The sequence below is a fragment of the Crocodylus siamensis genome, chromosome 4 (assembly GCF_052110815.1).
Source record: "Crocodylus siamensis isolate JL-2025a chromosome 4, ASM5211081v1, whole genome shotgun sequence".
Taxonomy (NCBI): Eukaryota; Metazoa; Chordata; order Crocodylia; family Crocodylidae; genus Crocodylus; species Crocodylus siamensis.
The window spans coordinates 247428814-247450610 of record NC_143398.1 but is presented as its reverse complement, the minus strand read 5'-3'; the positions used below and the strand labels follow the sequence as shown (position 1 = coordinate 247450610).

Sequence of the window (21797 nt, the reverse complement as noted above, 5' to 3'; positions counted from 1 at the left end):
CGGGGGCACGGCAGGGGCCTGGAGTCTCAGTCCCAGTGTGGGGCCGGCAGAGAGCTGCGGGGTCACACCCGGCCTGGGACAGGATCAGCCCCATTGGAGATCAGCCCCGTGGGACCTCAGAGCCGCATGACACAGTCGCCCCAACACAGGCCTGGGCATCACCCCCACACCTGCCCCTGGGATATGGGGGGCTGTAGCCACCAACGTCCTGCTGCTGCCAGGGGGGTTGGCGGGTGCTGCAGAGAGCCCAAGCCCAGGCCCAGGCTGTGCCCCTGCTACAGAGAGAGGGGAAGCCCCCCAGGCCAGGCCAGGCCGAGCAGGGGGCAAAAGCCTCCAGCCAGGACCCTGCGGCGCGGAGTCCCAGCAGGAGTACTGGCACAGCCCCAGCCCCAGCACCTCTGGGGGGGCGAAAGGAAACCGGGCCCGTGCAGCAACGGGAGGGGAACTCCCAGAGCACTACCCCAGATCCTCCCCACCCCGCCCCGCTCTGCCCCACAGCCGGGGCAGCCACGAGCACGTCGCCTCCTCTCGCTGCACAGCCACAGGCCCTGGCCCCGCATCCCCTCCAGGGCCTGATCCCAGCCCCCGAACCTCCTGTCGCAGCCAGGCCCAGCGCTGAGCTCTGCCTCACTCTCTGCTGCTGAGCGCCGTCCTCTCCAGCACCCCCGCCGTGCTCAGCATCCCCCCAGCCAGGGCTCCAGGAGGTTGGTGACATCAGGACCAACCCCATCCTGCTGCCACCTCCTGCCATTCCCTGCTTGGCTGGTCTGACCAAACCCTGCGGTCATGCGCCGAAGGCCAGGATCGGGTCCTTGCTGCAGCCAGAGGCACACACATGTGGACCCTGAAGCTGAGGCGAGCCCCTGCATGCCCCAGGAGCAGAGTCACGGCAGGCGGCAGCTTTTCTAGGTACACATCTGGTGCGCGAGCAAGCTGGCAGCCTTGGGAGAGGCAGTGACGTGAGGCCTGCGTGCATTTGTGACCGTCTCTGAGCCAGGACCGGCGCAGACCAGGCAAACTGGCTCCTGGCAGGGGGTTGCAGGGTCCTGTCGGGGCTGGGTGCAGCCAGTGCCCCTCTCGCTGCCTCGGCCCCTCGGCACCTGCCCGGCAAGGCCCTGGGTGCACACACGCGTGACACTCCCTGCCCCTGAAGCCACAGGTGCCGGCCCTGCCAGGCTCCAGCTACCACTGGGTGCAGCCAGACCCACCATGGCCTTCCTGACAGCTCTGGGGCCCATTTGAGGCCTCGATCTGACTTCCCCAGCAGGGAAGGGCCCAGGCCAGCTCTGCCATGGACCGAGACCCGTGGCCCAAGCTGGAGCCGGCATCGCTTCTCAGGGTAGGCCAGTGCCTGTGCCCATGTGCCACGTGGCAGACGCGGCCACAAGGCAGGTGCCTGGAGCAGAGCAGGCAGGGCCTGGCCCATGTGGGCAGTCATTGCATACTACAGGCCCGTGTGCTAGGAGGACACATGCACATGCATGCACACATGCACATGCAGGCACAGCTCCCCAGGTGCCTCTCAGCCCCAACTGGCCTCCAAGCCACCCTGGGTGAGCGCCCCTGGCAGGGGAGCAGGGTCCTGGCCCAGGCGGCCACCCCTGCCTGCAGCGGGAGCCCCCCCAGCACCGTGACAGCTGTGTAGCTCTTGGGCACGGGGGGAAATGGGTTTCTGGACAATTATTGTTTTTTCCACCTGACTGGCTGCAAACTTGTTAATTTTTTCCCTTCCGTGTGTGAACAGGGCGGACGGCAGCTGCATGTGAAATGACTGGTGGAGCGATGGGCGGCCCTGGCTGGCGCCCGTGCCCGCTCCCTCACGCCACGGCCTTCTATAAATAAAGCCCGATATCTCATCAATGGCAGCACAGCCGAGCTTTATATAGTTGTCTTACATAAAACCGTCTCCCTTTATGGGCTCCAAACCGTTTGCGTCACTTAGTGCGGCTCTGTAAACCTTCTGTTCCCCCCACCCCGCAGGAAGCTGGGGTGGGCATGCCGGGCACGGGGCACGGGGGTCTCCCCCACCAGTGCCAGGCAGCAGCCTCCTACTCCATGGCTGGCACACGGCAGTTCCCTGCGTCCTCCATCGCAGCCCCGGGAGCCCTGGCACTGCGCCGGCAGGCACCGGCAGGCATGGAGACTCGCCTGCGTCAGCACCCGGGGAACCTGGCTCCCTGCCTGCACTGGCTCTGCCCTCAGCCGGCGGGGCCCCAGAGCCCCGCCACCTGCCATGGGGGGACCCAGCCGCAGGGGCTGGGTGGGAGCAGGGAATCCCCCCTCGCCCCCCGCTATACCAGCCCGGGCCAGCACGGGGCGCTGCAGCTAGTGGCTCCTGGCCCCCGGGGCCCCTGGAGGGGCTGCGCTAACCCGTTATCTTCACAGGGCATTGACCCTGAAGCCTAACGACAACGGGGCGGCTGCCGCGGAATGACACTGGGGCTCCAGGACCCGGGCTCCTGACTTCCCAGCGGCACCGAACCGGCGTCAGCTCCACGGCACCGGCTCCCACGCATGCCTGAGACCCAGGCGCTTAGACGCCATGGTGTGGGCCAGGAGCAGGAGGGGCACCAGAGCCAGGCCTGACCTCCAGAGACCCAGGCCAGTGCCTGCAGGAAGAGCAGCCCTGACCACACTGTAGCCAATCAAGTCGCCCCATGGAGGGCCCCACCCAGACCACAGCCAATCACATTGCCCCAGGGAGAACCCCACCCACACTGCAGCCAATCATGCTGCCCCACAGACAGCGCCACTACTGCAGCCAATCACACTGAACCAGAAACAGTCCCATGCAAGCCATGGCCAATTGCTCCAGTCGCCCATGCCATGGGCTCTGTGGTGCCAGTCCACGAGACTGCCCTCCCCACAGCCAATCACGCTGCCCCACAGAGAGCCCCGCCTGGGACAAGACCAATCACATCACCCCACCATGACCCCCAGGGTGCAACCACCCCACCACTGCATCACACCTAAGCAACCACCCCTTTGGCCATAGCAACACGACCCCCTCACATCCTCCCACCGCACAACCCCACACGCTGCGGCCAATCACACGGGCCCACCGTGAGCCCCCCGCACACCGTGGCCAATCGTGTCCACCCACGGCAAGGCTCCCCTGCACCACGGCCAATTAGAGGCTGTTGCAGCCAGCCTCCCCCGCGTGCTGCAGCCAATCGGTGCCTCCCGCGGGGATCCCACCTGCTGTGCCGCAGCCAACCACGTCGCCAGGCAGCACGCTTCCCCGCACCGCGGCCGATGAGATTAGCTGGGTGCTGCGGGCGACGAAACCCTGGCGTGGGAGACATCTCTGCTGCTACTGCTGACGAGGCCACGGCCAAGCCACGGCAGGGCCACGGGCAGAGTGGCCTCCAGCCAGCCCCCCCCACCCCACAGCCTGGCTAGACGGGACGAGTGGGGAGCCACGGCCCCTGGGGCAGCATCCCAGCATCAGCCACAGCCACGGCCAGGGCCACGGCCACGGCTGGAGAAGCCAGTCAAGGCCCTGGCAGCGCGGTGCTCCTGGCCCGCTCCCCACCGGTATCACCGACAGGCTTATTAAGTGTGTGATATTAAATTACCCAGATAAGAGTGTAAGAGCTTTTAAAGTCAATTCATTAAACATAATTATGAAGAGAGGTTTTTCATGCTCGCTGTGATCCGATCTCAATCACCGCCGCGGTGGGGGAGCTGGCGGCTCCTCCCGCACCGCTGCTCCCCCACCGCGCCCGCCCCCGCCCCCGCCCCCGCCCGGCACCGGGGACCAGGGCACGTGCCGGGCACAGGGGCTGCTGTGTCACTGACAGCCCACCCCACCCCTGCCGGGCCAGCCAGTGCCCCTCACCCCCAACCCGGTGCCCCCCACGCCCGACCCGCACTCTGCTGCTGCTCGAGTCCTAGGACATCCTCGTTTTGGGCGCTCCCCGGCTTGCCTGGGTCCAGCAGGAGGTTGCCGTGGGCCTGTCTCACTCCGGCTACCTGGTGCCAGGATCCGGTGTGGTTCGCGCCCGCACCAGGCCCCACATGCCAACCGGGCCTGTGCGCCCCCGCCTCCCCCTGCCAAGCCACGAGGCCTCTTGTCAGAGTTAATGATCCTTCTACTCTCCCGGGCCTGGGGGGGGCCTTCCCTCTGCTCCCACATTAATTAGCGGCTCCTTGGGAACAATTAATCTCTGCCAGCGCGGCCAGGGAACCTGGCCAAGCTGTGCCGGCCCCACGGCCACGTCCTGGTGGCTCCGCACTGGCCCCGAGCAACAGGACACGAGGGCCTGAGCGAGGAGGCCTCGGCCTCCAGGCCAGACAGACAGACCCAGGGCCTGCAGCCTGGCCAGGGCTTGACCATGTGCTGGGCTCCCATGGCACCAGCCTGGAGGGTCCAATCCAGCCTGCCCAGCATAGCCAGCCCCGTGCCCCCATCACGCTGCCTGCCTGCCAGGGGATCCTCGCGCCACCGCGCCTTGTGGGTCCCATCCCGGGTCCACAGCACGTGCCCTGCAGCAGTGGCTGGTGGGAGCCGTGGCCGCTGGAAGCTGCTGGACCAACATTTATTTTTAGACGTGAACGGTATAAATTAGCATTTCTCGCTGGATGAAGCAGCAGGAATTGTATAAAATTAAATGGCAATGGATCGTATTAAAATCCCCTGTTTCTGGCACGTGCCGATCCTGGAGCCAGACTCGGGCTGAGGGGAAGGGCCCGCGGGAGCACCCAGCACAGCATGGGGTGGGCGCAAGGGGTGAGGACCCTGGAGCTCGCGGGACGGCACAGCCAGTGCCCTTCCTCCCTGCCGCGGCACTGGGCGCTGTGGGGACAGTGCCTGCACCTCTGCTACCTGGGGCAAAGCCGGGGCCACGCGCCAGCAGGTCTCTGCAAACCAGAGCTTTGCCGCAGCAGGGCAGAGCAGGGGGACATTGCCGCAAGCCCCTGCGCCAAAGCCTCCCTGGAAGAGCAGCTTCCATGGCCCTGGCACTCACAGCCGCAGCCCATCCAGCCTCCCCATGGCCCAGCAGTCGCAGCCTGGAGCCCCTGGGCTCAGAGCGCATCCTGCCAGCTCCCACGCCGACCGGCAGAGGGGCTGGGTGTGACGCTTTGCACCCTCAAGCGCCCCTCGCCATGCTGCTCCTGTCGGGCAGGCACCATGGGGCACCAGGGGCAGCTGGAGGTGGAGGCCTGCTGACGCTGCCAGCAACCCCCTTCCCCCACGGGCCCTGGCAGAGACGGCAAAGGCACAGCGGGGCTCAGCATGGGCAGCGAGCAGTTAAGGCAACGCGCCAGGGCCCTGGGCAGGCCTGAGAGCCCCCGTGCACGTGGCTCCCCCCAACTGGCCCCTCCCCAGCGCACCCCGCATGGCAGTGTCCCCGGCTGCCAGCAGCTGCCATGGCTCTGCGATGGGGCGGGGGAGTTGCATACCCGGGGTAAAAATAGGCTGAAAATGTGACATTTATCAAGCAGGATCCTGGCGGAAAGGTCAGAGCCAGTCCCTGGTGCTGATTGCATGTGGGGGGGCTGCAGCCAATGCACAGGAGGGTGTGGGGGGCAGCCAGGCCATTGCCAGCTCCACGCAGGACCTCCCCTGGCCTTCCCGGCATCGGGCTCAGTGCTGCCCTGGCCTGGAGCCTGCCAGCACCCTGCACAGCTCTGCTCCCTGGTCAGCCAGGGTCTCCCCCACCACGTCACCCCTCTGCTCCCCATGTCCGGAGCCCTTGGGCCAAGGGGCTGGGACCAGCTCAGCCCAGGCGGTGCTACCCCTTGCCCTCTGTGGCTTGGGCTTTCCCAGGACAGAGGCTGCCAGGGCCTGTTCACCAGACCCCCCATGCATGCCCCCTCCGCCGGCCTGCTCTTCCCTGCAGGCTCGGGCTCCCCTGCCCCACCGGTGCCCCTCATTCCCAACCAGCAGCCCCTCTGCCCCCTGCCCAGCCCTGCTGGTGCCCCTCACTCCTGACCCCAGTGGTGTCCATGCTGTGTACTGGGGACAGCCCCTGGACTGGGCTGGGCCAGCGCCCGGAGCTGCTGCTGGCGCTGGCACGGGGCAGAGGCTGGAGCCCAGCAAACAGACCCAGGAGTCCAGGGCTTGGGCTGCCCCTGCCTCTGGCTCTGGGGGAGCACTGCTGGCTCTAGCCCCTGCCGGACAGCCCCCCAGACACGCAGCAGGTGCCAGCCGGGACAAAGCACAGGAAGGGACAGGAGTGACTTCATTTTCCCCCTCCTGCCCTCCTGCTGACAGCACATACGGGGTCAGGGTCATGCCCCACAACAGCCCCCCAAGCCCCGACACGGGCCACGGCCACCAACTTGCCTGTGGCACCTTGGCCGGGCTGAGGCATCAAGACCCCTGCCGGGCCTGCACCCCCTGCCCCCCATGACCGCGATGTGACCCCACTGCCCACATCAGGTGCCCAGGGGTTGGGTGTGAGGGCCGGGCACGGCTGCAGGAGCCGGGCTGTGCGCATGCTGTCCCGGCCGCCCAGGAGATTTACGGCCCAGCTGGGCTTTACTGCACAGAAGATGCTTACGCTGGGGATTTTTCCCCCATCGTTTCTTCATTTGCCATCCCATAAAGAGTGCGGGCTCGCGGCGCCGGGCGGGGGATCATTTGCCGCTCGCAGCTCTTACTTAACACAGCCTCATGGAAGATCCATCATTCGTGCCACGCGCTCAGGAGCAGCTCCTAGGATGGCCTCAGGCTCCCACCCTGCAGGATCGGGCTCCTGCCCAGGGGGTGCAGGTTGGGGATGGGTCCTGCCGCCAAGCAGCTACAGCCTCGGGGCGATGGAGCCTTCTCCATGCTCCACCACCCTGCTGCAGGCCATCGCGGACTCACGCGCCGTCCCAGGGGCCGTGGCCAGGACACAGGAAAGTCCAGGAGCCCCCACACCGTGGCTAAGATGTGCTGGAGCCCACTGCAGGGTGTGAACGGGTCAGGAAAGGAGGCAGGGAAATCCCCTCTTGGCCTGCTGCCACGGCCAGACCCATAGCCTCCAGGCTCACCCCACGGGGCCACCCCTGCCTGGCAGACCCGTGCCAGCCACGGGTCCTGACATGCAGAATCACACACCAGAACCCCCTGGTACAACACAGCACAGCACTTGCCCCCTTGGCAGTAGGGTGGGCACCTGCCCCTCCGTGCCCCCCACCCTGTATCAGGCAGCCACCCCAGCCCCGAGGACTTGGCGCTGCCTGGGAGGCACCTGTGCTATGAGGGACCCCTCGTGTCGCTCGGCGCTGCAGGAGACCTGCGCCCAGCCCCACAGCGCCTGGTCATGGAGTCCACTGTGCGGGCAGGGGGGCTGGCAAAGCCCCCAGGGCCCGATGGGGCCAGGACGGGCCGAGCTTGCTGCTCGGGGAGGACGAGCGCCCGCGGCAGCCGCAGGAGAGCGGCGGCTCATTTCCACAGTCATTACAGCCCCGGGAGAGGGTCCCATCAGGTATTCCGTCCGCTCAGCACATCGATTTCCCCAGCCGCAGCGGGGACTGGCGCTTACAGGCTCGGGATTGGAGGCAGCTCCATGCTCGTGCTCACACCGCTCGGCAGGGAGCCCCATGGACGCAGGCGGACGGACACACGGACCCCGGCCGGGGTGAGGACAAGCAGGGCGGGGGGGACATGCACACGGAGCAGCACAGGTCAGGGCACACACATCACGAGTGTGCATGTGTGTGTACGATGCTGCAACCCCTCTGAGAGTCCCCACACACGTGCACGTGCACTTGATCTCCTGCTTCCCCCACGGGGGTAGGAGCTTCCCCTGCACAGGCCTGGCCCTGCAGGCTCCTGCGCGGGGCCCTGTCCAGCAGGACAGCTCAGGGCAAAGCGGGGCAACGCGCCAGGACCCCTTGTGTGCACCCGGTCCACAGCCAGCACATCCCCAGCCCAGCTCATAAGGAGGCACTGGCAGCCTTTGCCCCTGAGCCCCAGCACCAGCCACCACGGGAGATCTCCCTGGGTGCCAAACTTGGAGGGAAACTCGAACACAGAGATGCAAACTCCAGCAGCAGTTGCCAGCTGGGAGCCGAGCTCAGCCCAGGGCAGCCCCCAGGGCTGGCAGCCGGGCTGCAGCCCCGGGCCGAGTACTCACCACGGCAAAGTCGTGGGCCGAGCAGTTCTCGCCACTGAAGTTGCAGCTCTTGAGCATGTCGTGCAGCTGGTGTCCGGTGCGGTTGACGATGTCGGCCATGTCGGGGTCGGGGTAGAGCAGGTCGGCGGCCTTGTGGCCGTCGCGGTCCTTGGGCGGCAGCCCCGTCATGTTGGCCAGGTGGAAGATGTCGGCATCGGTGAGCGCCGAGTGCCGGAAGCGGTTGATGTTGCAGAGGGTGACGGCGGGGAACACCATCTCCCGGATGGCCTCCTCGTCCAGCGCCGTGACGCGTGGGTGCTCCAGGTACAGCAGCGCCGACTTGGCCGCCTGGTACAGGAAGAAGGCCAGCGAGGCCAAGAAGGCCAGCGCCCAGAGGCTCTGCCGCACGCCGAGGCGCCCCGACCCACAGATGTGGCCGAGGCCGTGCAGGGTGCTGGTGCCGGCGAAGGTGGCCAGGTCGCGGGAGCGCGGGCGCCCGGGCTCCTCCAGCAGGCTCTCCCGGTCGCCTTCCTCCTCCTCCTTCTGCTTCTCATCCTCCTCGGCAAATTTGATTTTGCAAACGATCTCGATCGGCATCTGCCCGGCGCGGGCGGCGCGCCCCGCCAGCGGGCTGCCCCGGCCGGCCCGGGGACCGGGGCCGGGGCAGCGCAGCCCCTCGGGGTCCGGCCCGGGCGCTCGGTGCCCGGCGGCCGCTCCCGCTCGCCGGCTCGGCTGGCGCCTCTTCCTGCGCTGGCTCCGGCTGTCCGGCCCCGCGCCGCCGGCCCCTGCCCCTGCCCCTGCCCCTGCCCCTGCCTGCGCCCGGGCCGGGCCGGGGTCCTGCGCGATGCGCCGCGCTCGCCCGCGCCGGGACCGCCCCGACTCCGCCACAGACACTTGTTTGAATGGTCGGAGCGGCGGAGCCCGCCGAGGAGGCGGCGGCGGACAGAGCCCGCCCCCGCCGCCCCGCTCCGGGGACCGGCCCCGCCGCGCCGCGCCGCGCTCCGCTCCCGCCCGCCCGCCCGGCCCCGCGTCCCAAAGTTGGAGGCGGCCCCGCTCCGGCTCGCGGCGCCGAGGGAGCGGTACGGCGCGGGGGAGCCGCCCCCGGGGCCGCGCACGTACCGGCCGGCCCGGGGCGCGGGAGCAGCGCGGGCGGGGGCGGGGGGGGGGCTCCGCCACTCGCCGCCACCACCCGCTCCGCTCCGAGCGCGCCCGCCCCGCCCCGCGCCTCGCCTCGCCTCGCCTCGCCTCGCCGGCGGCTCCAGCCCGCGCCCGGCTCCTGCCAAGTGGGACCAGGGCCGGGAAACGCAGCAGATGCAGCTGGGCCTGGACAGGGGCCAAGGACCCGCGCCTGCGCCCCGCCGAGCCCGCTGCGCGGCCCGGGGCGGTGGAGAAGCGCAAGGAGCCGGGCGCAGGGGGACCCCCGAAACCAGCAGCCCTGGTGTCCACGGACCGGGAGCACGGGCACTGAGCAGCCCCTGCTCTGGCGCGAGGCCCCACGTGCCTGCTGTGCCCGACACGCGTGGTGGAGCCCCACCGTGCCCCCGCGAGTGCCCACGGCCCGGGCAGGCACAGGTCAGGGCACACCAAGCCACCCCTGGCCCCACGTCGCATACGGCCGCTGCCCGTGCACCCGGGATGCAGTCACAGAGGGGAGCGGGGGCTCTCATCTGCCCCCCAGGCGGAGCGCTACCGGTGACCAGCTGGGCCCCCCGAGGCCGGGCGCTGGGGTCTGCAGGCAGGACAGAGCAAGCTCCCACCTGCCCCTCTGCATGGGGAGCGGCGCACTCAGCCCTGCCCCACGGCTGTGGGTTAGGCCTGGCTACGGACCGACAGAGCCCAGCCTGGGCGACCCCCCAGCAGCCTCAGGGTGTCCTGGGGCAGCCCCAACGCTGGGCCCGGAGAGACAGGGCCGCGAGCGCACGCGCTTCTTGCATCTTCCCATCGATCCACGGGCGCGCGTGTCCCTGCCCCCGCACGGGTCAATACGCGCCGCCGGCCGTCTCCGCGGGGAGCAGCGCTGCCCGGGGGGGCCGGGACAGGAGGTGACAGCGAGGTACAGCGCCACGGCCCCCTGCCAAGAGCACAGGGCCTGATCCTGCCGTCACTCAGGGAAGGTGGGAGGGATGCAGATGTGGGTGGCAGTGGCCTGGTCCTGCTGGGAGCTGCGATGGCGCTGAGCCCCCAGCCTGGCAGCCTCTGGAGAGGCGGCCCCGAGCCCTGGACAGTGAAGGAGAAGCCGCTTGGGCCTGGCAACACCCAGGTGCGGGGCAGCCCCAGCGCTGCCCCCTGCCCCCCTCTCCCCTACCCCGTGCTCCCCTGACCCTATATGCACCGGGGCCAAGAGCAGGACCACGGCACAGTGCGCATCACAGCAGGATATGGCCCCACTGAATGCCTTGCCATCGTTCATCACTGCTACATGCACCGCTGCTACATGCATCACCACTGCATCACAGCATGCATCACCATGGTATGTATCACTCTCACACGCATCCGCTGCACATGGCATCACTGCTGCCTCACCACTGCACACATCACTGCCACAAGCATCACTGCTGCATACGTCACCGCTGCACTGCATGTGGCCTGGGCTACACAGGCAAGGGAGCAGCTGACCCGTGCAGAGAGGCTGCCCTGCAGTCACTGTGGGAAGGCATAAGATCACACGTGTCCTTGCATGCAGGCCAGGCACAGACATTTGTACACGCGCATGCTTGTACACGCTCACAGACAATGGCAGACAAGCCACACGGCGTAAGAAAGCTCCCAGTGCAAAGCCCCAGGGTCCTGCAGGGAGAGGCTGGGCCAGCGGCAGCAGGGACCCCCTGCACGTGGCCCAGGGCCAAGGATGTGGGGAGCAGGGGGCCGGGGCACAGCAGGAGCAGCCACGCTGGGAGCAGGGGCAGTGGAAACCCCTGCGCTGGGCAGCGCGGCGGGGAGGTGCTGGGTGCTGGCTGTGACTGGCACCTAAGGCAGCACGGATGATTTAGCCGGAGCTGCCTGAATTATTCAGGCGCATTATGGAGAGCGGTAAACGAACAGCAGGCCCCAGGGGCCAGCACCGCCGAGACGCAGCCACAGCCACAGCCGCAGCGTGCCTCGCTGCCTCCGCACCCCCGGTACCCGCGGGCGCTGCCCAGCTGGCACCAGTCTCGTGCGGATGGAGGAGCAGACACCCCTCATGCTACCAGGCCCAGAAGCCCAGAGTGAGCCCCTCCAGTCCCCTGGTGCCATGAGGGCATGTGCTGAGGGCTGGACCCCTCCAGCAGCTGACTGCACCCAGGCCTGGTTCTGGGCCGCCCCTGGGCTTGGCTCAGCCCTCGCTGCGCCCTGCAACTTCTGGCTCAGGCCCTGCTCCCTGCCCCCTGCAAGCTTCCCCCACTTCCCATCCTGCTGTCAGGAGTCACCTAAGGTCTGTGCCAGCTGGTGGAGAGATGCACACGCATACCCCCAGAACCAGCAGCCGTGCCAGCCCGTGATGGCTCGGCCACTGGCAGTGAGGTCAGGTCGGTTGCACCAATGGCAGTGACGGGCAGCTTGGAGCCACAGGCCAGCACGGGTCACTGGCAGTCACTGACCCAGACTATGTGCTGGCTGGCAGGCATAAAGCCCAGCTTCCCCTGCTCCAGAGCCTGCAGCCCAGAGGCAGTGATGGAGCCACTGGGCTCACGGCCATGTCCTGGGGGAGCTTGGCTGCAGGCAGTGATGGTGCCTGCAGCCAAGCTCCCCCAGGACATGGCCGTGAGCAGGGGAGTCTGCTTTGCTCCTCTCTGAAGCTGGTGCATGCAGCGTCCCCAGCTCCGGAGGGTGCTCCAGGGCTGCACTGCGCGGAGCACCAGGACTGGAGCCTCTGCCCTGATCCTTCATGGAGGGACTGAGGGGATCTACCTGAGCAGGCCCACTCCGGAGCTGGCCGGGACCCTGCTGTCCAGGCACGCCACCCCCAAGCCAGGCCGCAGCAGGCCAGGAGAGCCCTGCCCAGCGGCACCTCCCTGGGCACGGCTGTGGATGGAGCTGGCTGAGTCCCAGAGACTGTGGGGTTGGGGGGGGTAGGGGGGGTCATTAACATTGTTCTGATGGGAGGGACAGTCTCAGTCTCTGACAGTCATCTAAGCAGCCCGGCCTCCCCCCACCCCCAGCAGGGCTGGTGTCTCCTCATCCTCCGTAGCGCAGGCAGGTCAGGCTCCGTGCCGAGGGCTGCAGCAGCGCAGTGTGGGGAAGATCGGGGATGACAAGACGTCCAGTCCAATTATGGCTGCACAGCGCTGGTGCTGGTGCAGTGAGCACACCCGGCGCCTCAACCCGCAGCCCGGCTACTGCGCGGAGCTGGAGCTGGAGCTGGAGCTGGGGCAGGTGCTGCTAGGCAGCCTCATGGCCAAGAATCCAGAGAAACCCCAAAGCCCCAGCGCCATGGGGCCGGCAGGGAGCTGTGGGGTCACATACAGCCCAAGGCAGGATCAGCCCTGTCTAAACCCACCCAGACAAACCCTGTGTGCGACCTTGGAGCCACACAAGACCGTCACCCCTGACACAGCCGCAGGCATCGCCCCCAGCATACAGTGGGGCTGCGGCCACCAGTGTCCTGCTGCCAGGGGAGCTGGAAGGTGCGAGAGAGCCCAGGCCCAGGCCATGCTCATGCTGCAGAGGGAGGGGAAACCCCCTGGCCAGGCCAGGCTGAGCAGGGAGCAAATTCCTACCTGCCCCCCAACAAGGCAGCATGAGCAGGGGGCAAGAGCCTCCAGCCAGGACCCAGTAGGGCTGAGTCCCAGCAGCAGCACTGGCGCAGTCAGACACAACCCCAGAGCCCAGCACCTCTGGGGGGGCTTCAACCCCCTGACACGTGAAGCAGAAGAGAAGGGAGAAGGCCGCCCTGAATGCCAGGGCCCAGCACCCTTCCCTGGGCCTGGGACATCGCCCCGAGGTCTCATGGAGCCAAGGGTGCTGGAGTCCTAGGGACATGCTGGGGGGGCTCTGCTCTGCCTGGGGGGACAGGGGCTACCCCCGAGCCCCAGGCAATGCCTGGGGAATATGGTGCCGGTACAGACCGGATTTATTAAGGCCCTGCCGAAGTGCAAGCAGGTGAAGATGGAGAGAGGCCTCCAGCCCTGACAGTTGTGTCCCCAGATACTGAGGGGCCAGGCCCTTAAGAAGCCCCCCACAGGGGAGCCCCCAGGCAGCAGGAGATGAACACGGCCATGCAGCCCTGGTCCCTGGGCACAAACACACCCTGTGCCACAGCTGCTGGGGTCCAGGTGCATGGTGACTGCAGGTAAGACGACAGAGGCTGCCTGCAACCAGCTACTGGGCCAGCCCTGGCCCCTTCTCCGTTGTCCTCTGCCCAGGTCTGGGTCTGTGAGCGCGGCCCCCCTTGGCTGCATCACTGCGAGGTGCCCCTGGCTGCAAGGCTCGTCCTGTGGGCCCCTGCCCGGTGCCTGCTCTGGGATCTGGGCAGGTCGGCAGGCACCTTCCTCTCTGGGAGGAATTCGGTTGGGGGACGGGAGCAACTCCAGGCACCAGCTCTTCTGTGCCACCCCCGGCTTCCTTCGGGGCCTCGGGAGGGGGCTGCCCGACGCCCCAGGGTGTCTCCCTCCACCCCACTAGCACTGTGCCCAGGTTGTCCCCCTGGGAGCCTGCACCCTGGGAGCCGATGCGACGGAGGCCTGAGCCCGAGGCAGAGGATGGGCCCAGAGGGTCACAGCCACCTCCGTGGCGCTCAGGAGGACACCGCCTCAGGCAGCCACTCTGTGCGAACAGCAGGCTCACAGCCATACAAGTCCAGGCACACGCAGCTGCAGAGTGCTCACCCGCGGGGCCAGGGCCAGGGCTGGGGCCAGGCACACTCTCTCCTGGCCCTAGTGGGACACGCGGGCGACTGCCAGGAGCAAGACCCGCTGCCTGGCTCATCGGAGCCTCCTCGGCGCCAGCCGCACGCACCAACCCCTGCCCGTGGCGGGAGCCCTCCCGGCTCCGCCACTCGTCACCTGCCTGGAGGTTTATAAAACTTTAACGCTAATGGCGCAATAAACTCCAATAACGACATTGCAGCTGCAGGGGCATCCTGGGATGAATACATTACGGGAGCTGCAGCATGTCACCGTGGGGAGGGCACCTGGGTCCCAGCATGGAGTGGGGCTGGGGGGCCACTAGCTCTGGGGCTCTGCCCTAACCCCGTGGCCTCTGCGGTGCTCCCGAGGGCAGTAGCGAGGAGGGCGGGGGCGCTGCGTGTGCCCTGCGCCCCCCCGTGACAGCTCAGCCAAGGCCCCATGCCGGGAGCCAGCCAGCCCCAGCCTGTCAGATCGCATCAGCTGAGCAAGGCTGGGCCGGGGAGAGGAGTCGCAGGAAGCCACCATGCAGTGGGTGGTGCATGGGGGGGCAGGGGCACACGCTCTCACGGGGTGCAGACACCCGAGACTAACCTGCTGCATGGACCCCTCGCTCCCCACCATGGCCCCCAGGCAGCGGAAACTGGGCAAGGAGCACCAGGGCAAGGGCCTTTGGGACCAGCTCCCGCTGCCCTGGCTGTGCCCTCACTCACACACACACAGATAGGTGCACACACGCTTGCACACGTGCATGTGCTGAGGCATACGCCTGGGCACAAGCAGCCCCTGCTGAGTGCGTGTGTATACAGGCACACGCACACGCACACACTGCAGCAGGCATCTGTTATGGCAAGCCGGCAGGGGGGATGTGCGGGGGTGATGGGACGCCTGGTCATCAGCCTGTGGGAAGCCTGATCCTGCCCTCACGGCACCAACGAGGGGCTGGGTGCCGTGCCGCAGAGAGCACAGGCCAGGCCGGTCCTGCTCTCGTGAGGGCCTCATCCTGCACAGAAACCAGGGCAGAGCCTGATCCTGAAGCCAGGACACACTGCTGTGCCAATGCCAGCCCCCCAGCCCCAGACGAGCCCGCCCTGCCCCTGCCACACAGGCTGTGCCGCTGGGCTCCGCGGTCCCATAGCGCACGGGAGGTCCTGAAAGCTGCCACCCACGGCCGGCACCCCAGCGCTCCTGGGCTGGGGGCACTTCCCAGTACCGGGGCTTGGGCCAGGTGCTGTGGCTCCCCCAGCACGACCTCGGCAGGCAGGAGGCTAGGAAGATGGGAAAGCTGCCCATGGAGCTGATGAGGCAGGAGACATTGGTCTGACAGGACAGGACCGCCGGCCCGGTCACCAGGGGGGTCTCTGCCTGCCCGGCCGGCACTGCCCGTCCTCACCCTCCCCGAGGCAGCAGCAGGAGCCGTGGTCCCTGGTCAGGGTCGGCGTTCCCCCTTCCCGGCTGCCCTCCCTAAAGCAAACAGAACAATAAAGGGGAGGCGACGCTGCCTTAGTGCCGCATTAAGGCTGAGGTTTAAATGCGCCCGAGCCAGGAAATTCGAAGTTACGGCTCCCCGGGCAGCCGTAGCTCAGCCGCGCGGTGCCCGTCGCATCCAGCCGCGCATCGCCGCCAGGCCGCGGGCGTGGGGCAGAGTCAGCGTTGCCATGGGAACCATCGCTCTGAATTTCCTGACATCGGCGTGATTAAAAACTCAACCCTAATGCCGCAGCCACATCGATGGCGCATGGGTCGGGCACCTTGCTTGCCCTCTGGGCAGCCGGCAAGCGGTGCCCTCTCACCGTGCTTGGCTCCTGCAGGTCGCAGCGGGACTGTGCAGACCCCGGGCGCATGGCCAGGACTTGGTTGGTCTGCCCCCAGCATCTAGACAGCTACTGGAGCCCTCAGCCCTGTGCCTGCAGCTGGGGAGGGCGAGTGGGGATACCCCCCACCATCACCCCTGCCCTGGTCCCCTTGGGGGGAGACCGTGGCCTGCCCTGGGGGGCTCTGATGGCAGCAACCCCCCACTCAAACATCTGGTTTCACTCGGGGGTCGGCACCAGCTGAGCACTGGGCACATGGCAGGCACTGAAACGGCGGCAGCGCAGAGGGCATTGTGGGCACCGCTGCCCTGCACCAGTGGAGCCACCAGGCTCTCGGGCTGGAGCCAGGATCTGGGCATTGCCCAGCACAAGGCGGAGCAGCAAGGGCGTCCGGCAGCTGCGGCAGGAGCTGAGCCGGCAGCCTGGCAGCAGTGGGATCTCCCTCCCCGGATGCCGGCCCAGGCGCCCCCACCCCGTGGCCCTGGGAGCAGGCGCCGTGGCGGGCGCTCACTGGAGCAGCGCGTGCCGGTGCGCTCAGGGCCTGTTATTTCATTCTCACTTGTCCCATCCCATTAGCGCAGCTGTCTGCCACCAGAGAAGGGAAAATTGATGCTAAACGGGATATCAATTTATCATGGAGCGTGTCACACGCCGCGCGGATCTGCCAGCCGCGCCGCAGGGACGCGCTGCGCCAGCCCGGCACCACCTGTAATTAACCGCTCGTCAGCTGCCCCTGCGTCGCTGCCGTCCCGTCGGCCTCTCTGGGCACCGCCCAGGGAATCCCGGGCTCCCCTTGCCCCGATCTGGCCTGGCTGCCAGCTTGGCACCCCCGCCCTGGCAGTGAGGCCACAGGCAGGGGCCCAGGCCAGCCCCTCCCTGCTGCACACACAGCAGCACCCCCTGCCCCAGGGAAGCCAAAGCAGGGCCCTTGCCCCCATCCCCACCCCCCCGAAGAGCCGCAGCTGGGCACAGAGCCGGCTGGGAGCAGGGTGCCCAGCCAGAGCCCATGTCAGTCCAGCTGTGCAGTGGGGGGTCAGGGGCCAGGGGTACGTGGGCCCCGGCTGCCCACACCCTGCTGCCAGCCCGGCCCCCGTTCTGTGCCGCCCAAGCTCGGCCCCCACACCCCCGCTGCACTGGCCAGAGCCCCGCGCCCCCGCGCCCTCCCCCACGGCTCCACGAGCGAGGCCGTAACTCACGGGGGTGACACCGACCTGTGAGTAACGAGCTGGAAGCCCGAGGCCCAGGCGTGAGTTACGGCTGCTGCCGGCGCTCAGTGAGACATCAATCGCGGGCGGCCGCGCCGATAGAAACGTAACAATAAACGCCGAGGGGAAGGAGCCGCAGGACGGGCCATCAATCCTGGGGAGTGCGGCGGGACGGGGCGGGCGGGGGGCGGGCGCAGCCAGCCCTGCCGTGCAGCCCCCCGCTCCCAGCCACGTCCTGCAGCAGGGGCAGGACCCCCGTGGCACCGCACGGAGGGTTCAACCCAGGCTGCAGACAGCCTGCTGCAGCCCCGCAAACCAAACCAGGAGTCCCGGTGCCCACCCCCAGGGAAGGGAGTCCTGGGTCTCTCCAGGTGTGAGCCGGCCGCTTTCTGGACCTCCAGACTGGCGTCCCCTCCACGGCTTTCGCTGCCTGGCACGTGGGAGCTGGGCTGCAGGCAGGTGGCCCCAGTGGCCGGGCCTTACACAGGCGGGACAAGGGCAGGAGACCTGTGCCCCCAGGGCCCCGCTGGGTACAACCCACCAACCCCCGCAGCAATGGATACAGCTTCTGCCCCAGAGCTGCAGGTAACAGCTGCCCTGGCCCGGCTGGCCAGGCGGCGGTGGTGAGGGGTGCGGCAGGCCCCGGCCAGGGCCTGCTTGTGGCTGCGACGCTGAGCACGTGGTGATGAGGCGCGTGGCCCCAGGCGCTGCGTCCCGTGTAGCCAGCTGGCCGGCTGGCCCGTGGCTGGGGAGTGGAGCGAGCGCGGGTGCCAGTAATTGGATGCATGTTTCTCCCAATGAGTTTGTATCATTTTTATGTAAATCTGACATTTTCCTGATGCTCTGTAATGTGCGCCGGGCGCGTGCGGCTCCTGCCGTCGGCAAAGCCCATTTCCTTCCTGTCTCCAGCGCGGTGTTGATTTAAGGGCTCTGCTAATACGCACAGCTCTGCTCCCCAGTGCCGGGGATCCATCTCCATCAGCCTGACAGGTGCTGCCCGCTGCCCTGTGCTGGACACCTGGCTCCAGCCTCTCTGGGAGCCCCACCGGGGCAGCCCTTCCACTTCCAGTCCCGGCCCTGGCTTTCACACCCTTCCAGGAGCTCAGATGCCAGCTGTACAGTGAAAGCCCAGCAGAGACCCCAGGTCCTGGGCATGGCCCACATCCCTGTGCCAGCCAGGACCAGCAAGCCTGGCTCTGCCTCTGCCTCTGCACACCCTGAGCTCCAGAGCCAACCTCCTCGGCAGCCTGGATCCGGCCTGCCATGCTGCATTACCCACCTGGCAGGGGGCCGCAAAACACAGGCAGGTTTTATGGGGCATAAAGGAGTGCGGTGCCAGGCGAGGCGAGCCCAGCAGGGGCCGTCTGTGCGGCCAGGAGGGCAGGGAGGGCAGTCAGTAGTGGGCTGGGGATGGTGCCTGGGGCGCTGCGCCAGCTCTGGGGCCGGCTCCACTGGCGGGCTCCGAGAAGGGCCCCCGGGAGGCCGTGGGCCAGGAGCCGGCCTGGCACCGCGGCATGGAGGCTCTGCTCCTCCAGGAGAAGGACACGGCATCTGCATCCCTTCGGCCTGCACGCTGTCCTCAGGGAGGGAGCACTGCGAGATGAGGCCGCTTTCATCTCACAGACAAAGACAGGGGAGATCAGAGGCTGGGAGCTGGAGGGAGACGGATCTGGAGCAGGAGGAAGGAGCAAAGTGCAGGCTTCCTGCAGCGCGGGGAGCGACTGCTAATTAACCTGCACCCTGGCCGTGGCTCTTCCCGTGCGGCAGGGGTCTGAACCAGGCAGATCGGGCAAGGTGACTTGTCGACTGGCAGTCTGAGCCCACCCCACTGCAGGCCTGGCCCCGGCTGCCCCGGCTGCCCACTGATGCAGCGCAGCCCCAGGGCGGGTGGGTGGTGGGAGGAAGCGGGGGAGCCCCGGGAGTGCTGCCCTAGCCCTGTCCCTGCACCCGCAGCCCAGCACGGCTCCCTTCCTCCAAGGGGTGACAGACTTCATCCCGCAGCAAGGAGTACAGAGCAAGGGGGGCCCATGGTCTCTTGCTGCCCATGCCCCCGCAGGCAGCAGAGATGGGGACGCGGTTGACGGTGCCATGTGACCACTTCCCTTCACAGCCCTGCACTGCCCGTGTCCCTGTGGCAGGCAGAGGTGAGAACACGGGGGTGCCACGTGAGTGCTGCCCTCATCCCTGTCGGGGGGCAAAGGTGAAGACATGGGGGTGCCACATGAGTGCTGTCCTTGGTGGCCCCATGCTGTCTGTGTCCCCGTGGGGGGGCGGAGGTGAGGACATGGGGGTACCATGTCAGTGCTGCCCCTGGCGGCCCCGCGCTGCCCACGTCCCCAGAGGGCTGCAGCGATGCCGCCTGCAGGCCCCGGCTGCAGAGCTGCTGCCTTTCTGCGCGGCGGTTTCAAGGCTCGTCTCGGGCACCGGCAGGCGGGTTTCAAAGGCAGCGCTCAGCTATTTAAAGCCCTTATTGTTCCGTCCTTGACACCGGCAGCCGCATCCTGCTGCCGCGAAAGGCGAGCGCGGCCCGGCCGGTCGGCACGGGGAAGGCTCCTAATGAAGACCGCACAAAACTGCTGCCTCTTTGTCCTGATCACAAAGCTGCTTCCCAAACACCCCCCTTTCCCCAGCTATATATAGCTTGCAGGGCCCTGTGGCATGCTGGGAAGATCCTCCAAACAACCAGGCTCCTGGGATCCCTTCCACGTGCCACAGGGGCAAGGCAGGCTGAGCTGCCCCACACCTGGCTCCCCACGCCAGGCACCCCACACCCAGCGCCCCATATCCTGGTGCCCCATGCCATCCATCTCTCAGCAGGGCCAGCACACCCAGCCGGTGCTGCCCCCCGCGCAGTTGCCCAGGGCCAGATCAGCTCATTTCACAAGGCTCCAGGTCCTGGAGCAGAGCAGAGCACCAGGGGGCCAGGGGAGGCCTTAAAACACTGGTGGGGGGTGACAGGCCCCAGGACAAGACAAATGCAAGCAGTCCCCTCCGCCCTGTGCTGCTCTCACCGCCTCCCGACCCGGCCTCTGGCCCCGGCCTGGCCACCCCCGGGGACCTTGGACCCTCCACTCGCGTCAAGCCTGTGCTGGGCTGCCTGCAGCGGATTGGGCAGTGAGGAAGTGATGTAAATGAGGTCATGGTCCAGCTAGCCAATCCGCAGTGCAGAGCTAGACCTGCCGGTGCTGCAGCAGGAGAGCAGGCGTCGTGCTTGGCCACGCCAGGGGCCGTGCCGGGATGGACGTCCACATGACAGCTGCCCACGTCCACGCCCCCGCGCTGGCATGCCTGCGCTCACAATGACGTCCACATCTGCCTGCCAGGGCCATATAACCTGCAGGCTCCCAAGAGCTGCATGCTGCAGATGCCGCTCCCCGGCACTGCTCATCCCCAGGGCCTGCCAGCACGGCAGGGCCCAGCCCGGCCCAGCCCAGGGGGCTCATGCCCCATGTAGGAGGAGCCACGTCACCTACTGCTTCCCCTCCCGGGTCTCCCCTGCCACCCCCACCGCCTTCCTCTTCTCCAGGGAGGCTGAGCAGGACCCCCCTGCCTCCCCCGGGGCACGCACCCTGGCGCAGGCGTCGTGCGGATCTGAGCAACCCCGCCAGAGAGCCCTGCACCAAGCCAATCGATGTCGCCCTCCCCCACAGCCCCCCCGCTGCAATCGCAGCTGGCATCGGCTGTACCGCGGTGCCATTCGCGGCTCTCTCCATCCAATATCGGCAAGAGATATTGACAGGAAATGAAAGATTAATGCTCCCAGCAGCACCTGCAGCCGCCGCTGCACCTACAGCCCCCAGCAGCTACCAGACGTGCTCCGCATGGCAACTCGGGCTGGGTGTTGCGGGTGTGGAGGGCGTGGGCAGAGGGGCACTGGCAGCAAGCTCCCACTCCCTGGTCCCGATGTGCACAGCTACGGCTGACCCAGACCTACCTGGAGAGGCAAAGGCAGGGCAGCAGGAAACAGGCGCCTGCAAGCGGAGGTCTGTGGCAGCAGCAGCTTCGGGAATTCCCCACCACCCTGCGTGTGCGAGCCCCCCAGGGCTGGGGGAAGCAGCCTGGAGCAGACTCTGGTGTAATGAGCCACCTCAGCAGGTGCGCATCATAGCCAGGATCCTGGGCCCCAACTTCCTGCCCAAGAAATGGGGCAGCACAGGAGGGGCCCAGGACAGAGCCCCAGCCCTTAGCTGGTCCCCGGCACCCCCCGAGCCGCCTTCTCAGCCTGCAGCCCGGAGCAGCTGTGCCAGCTGCGGTGTGGCCTGCCCCTGAGGTGCTGCGGGTGGCAGGTGGAGACCCGGCGTGCGGCTGGCTCGCTGCAGCGCGATCAGCTGGGCTGCATGTTCATTCTCTGCGCAGGCAGGGAATGAAGTTCAATCCCTCTCCAGCGCGTGAGCTGCCTGCTGCAGCTGCTACCTCAGTGCCATGCACAGCTGGGTGCCAACGCACACCTGCCCTGCACCCGCCGTGGCCCACAGCACTGGGAAGTCCCATTGCCTCCCCTGCAGCCCCCAGCCCTATTCCCCCAGAGGTAGCTGGCCCGGACCCTGGCCAGGCCCCTCCACCTGCCACAGGGTTACCAGCTTCACCAGAGACAAAAGTGCTGCTGGGGCAGAGGCAGGGGCAGTCTGGCCAAGGCAGGAGATGGGACCAGAAGCAGCAGCTCCCACCCCAGGGAGACACAGTACACCTTGCTCCATTAGCTCACGCATGTGTGCCCACCATGCTCCAGCAAGTGAGGGCCAGCGGGGCTGGGGAGTGTTTTACTGGTGATGTCAGTAGCCCCAAGGACCGTGGGCCCTTGTCCTGATGGGAAACGTGGAGGATCCCCCGATGCTGGGTGGGTGCATGCATGTTCACAGGAACGTGAGCCCAGAATCCCCTGGTTGCGCAGGAAAACCACGTACA

General features: G+C 67.5%; 1 protein-coding gene across 2 annotated transcripts in view; it reads right to left on the bottom strand.

The window, feature by feature from the left end:
- ASIC4 (acid sensing ion channel subunit family member 4) overlaps positions 1–21797 on the bottom strand; it is a 79287-nt gene that overhangs the window by 28588 nt on the left and 28902 nt on the right. The window contains exon 1 of one of the 2 annotated variants that reach the window (XM_090046223.1): positions 8073–9256. The exons of the other annotated variant lie outside the window; for it this stretch is intronic. Within the exon in view, the coding sequence (XP_089902349.1) occupies positions 8073–8648 (576 nt within the window). The 5' untranslated portion in view covers positions 8649–9256. Of the gene's footprint in view, positions 1–8072; positions 9257–21797 lie in introns of those variants that run through there. 2 annotated transcript variants of the gene reach the window in all.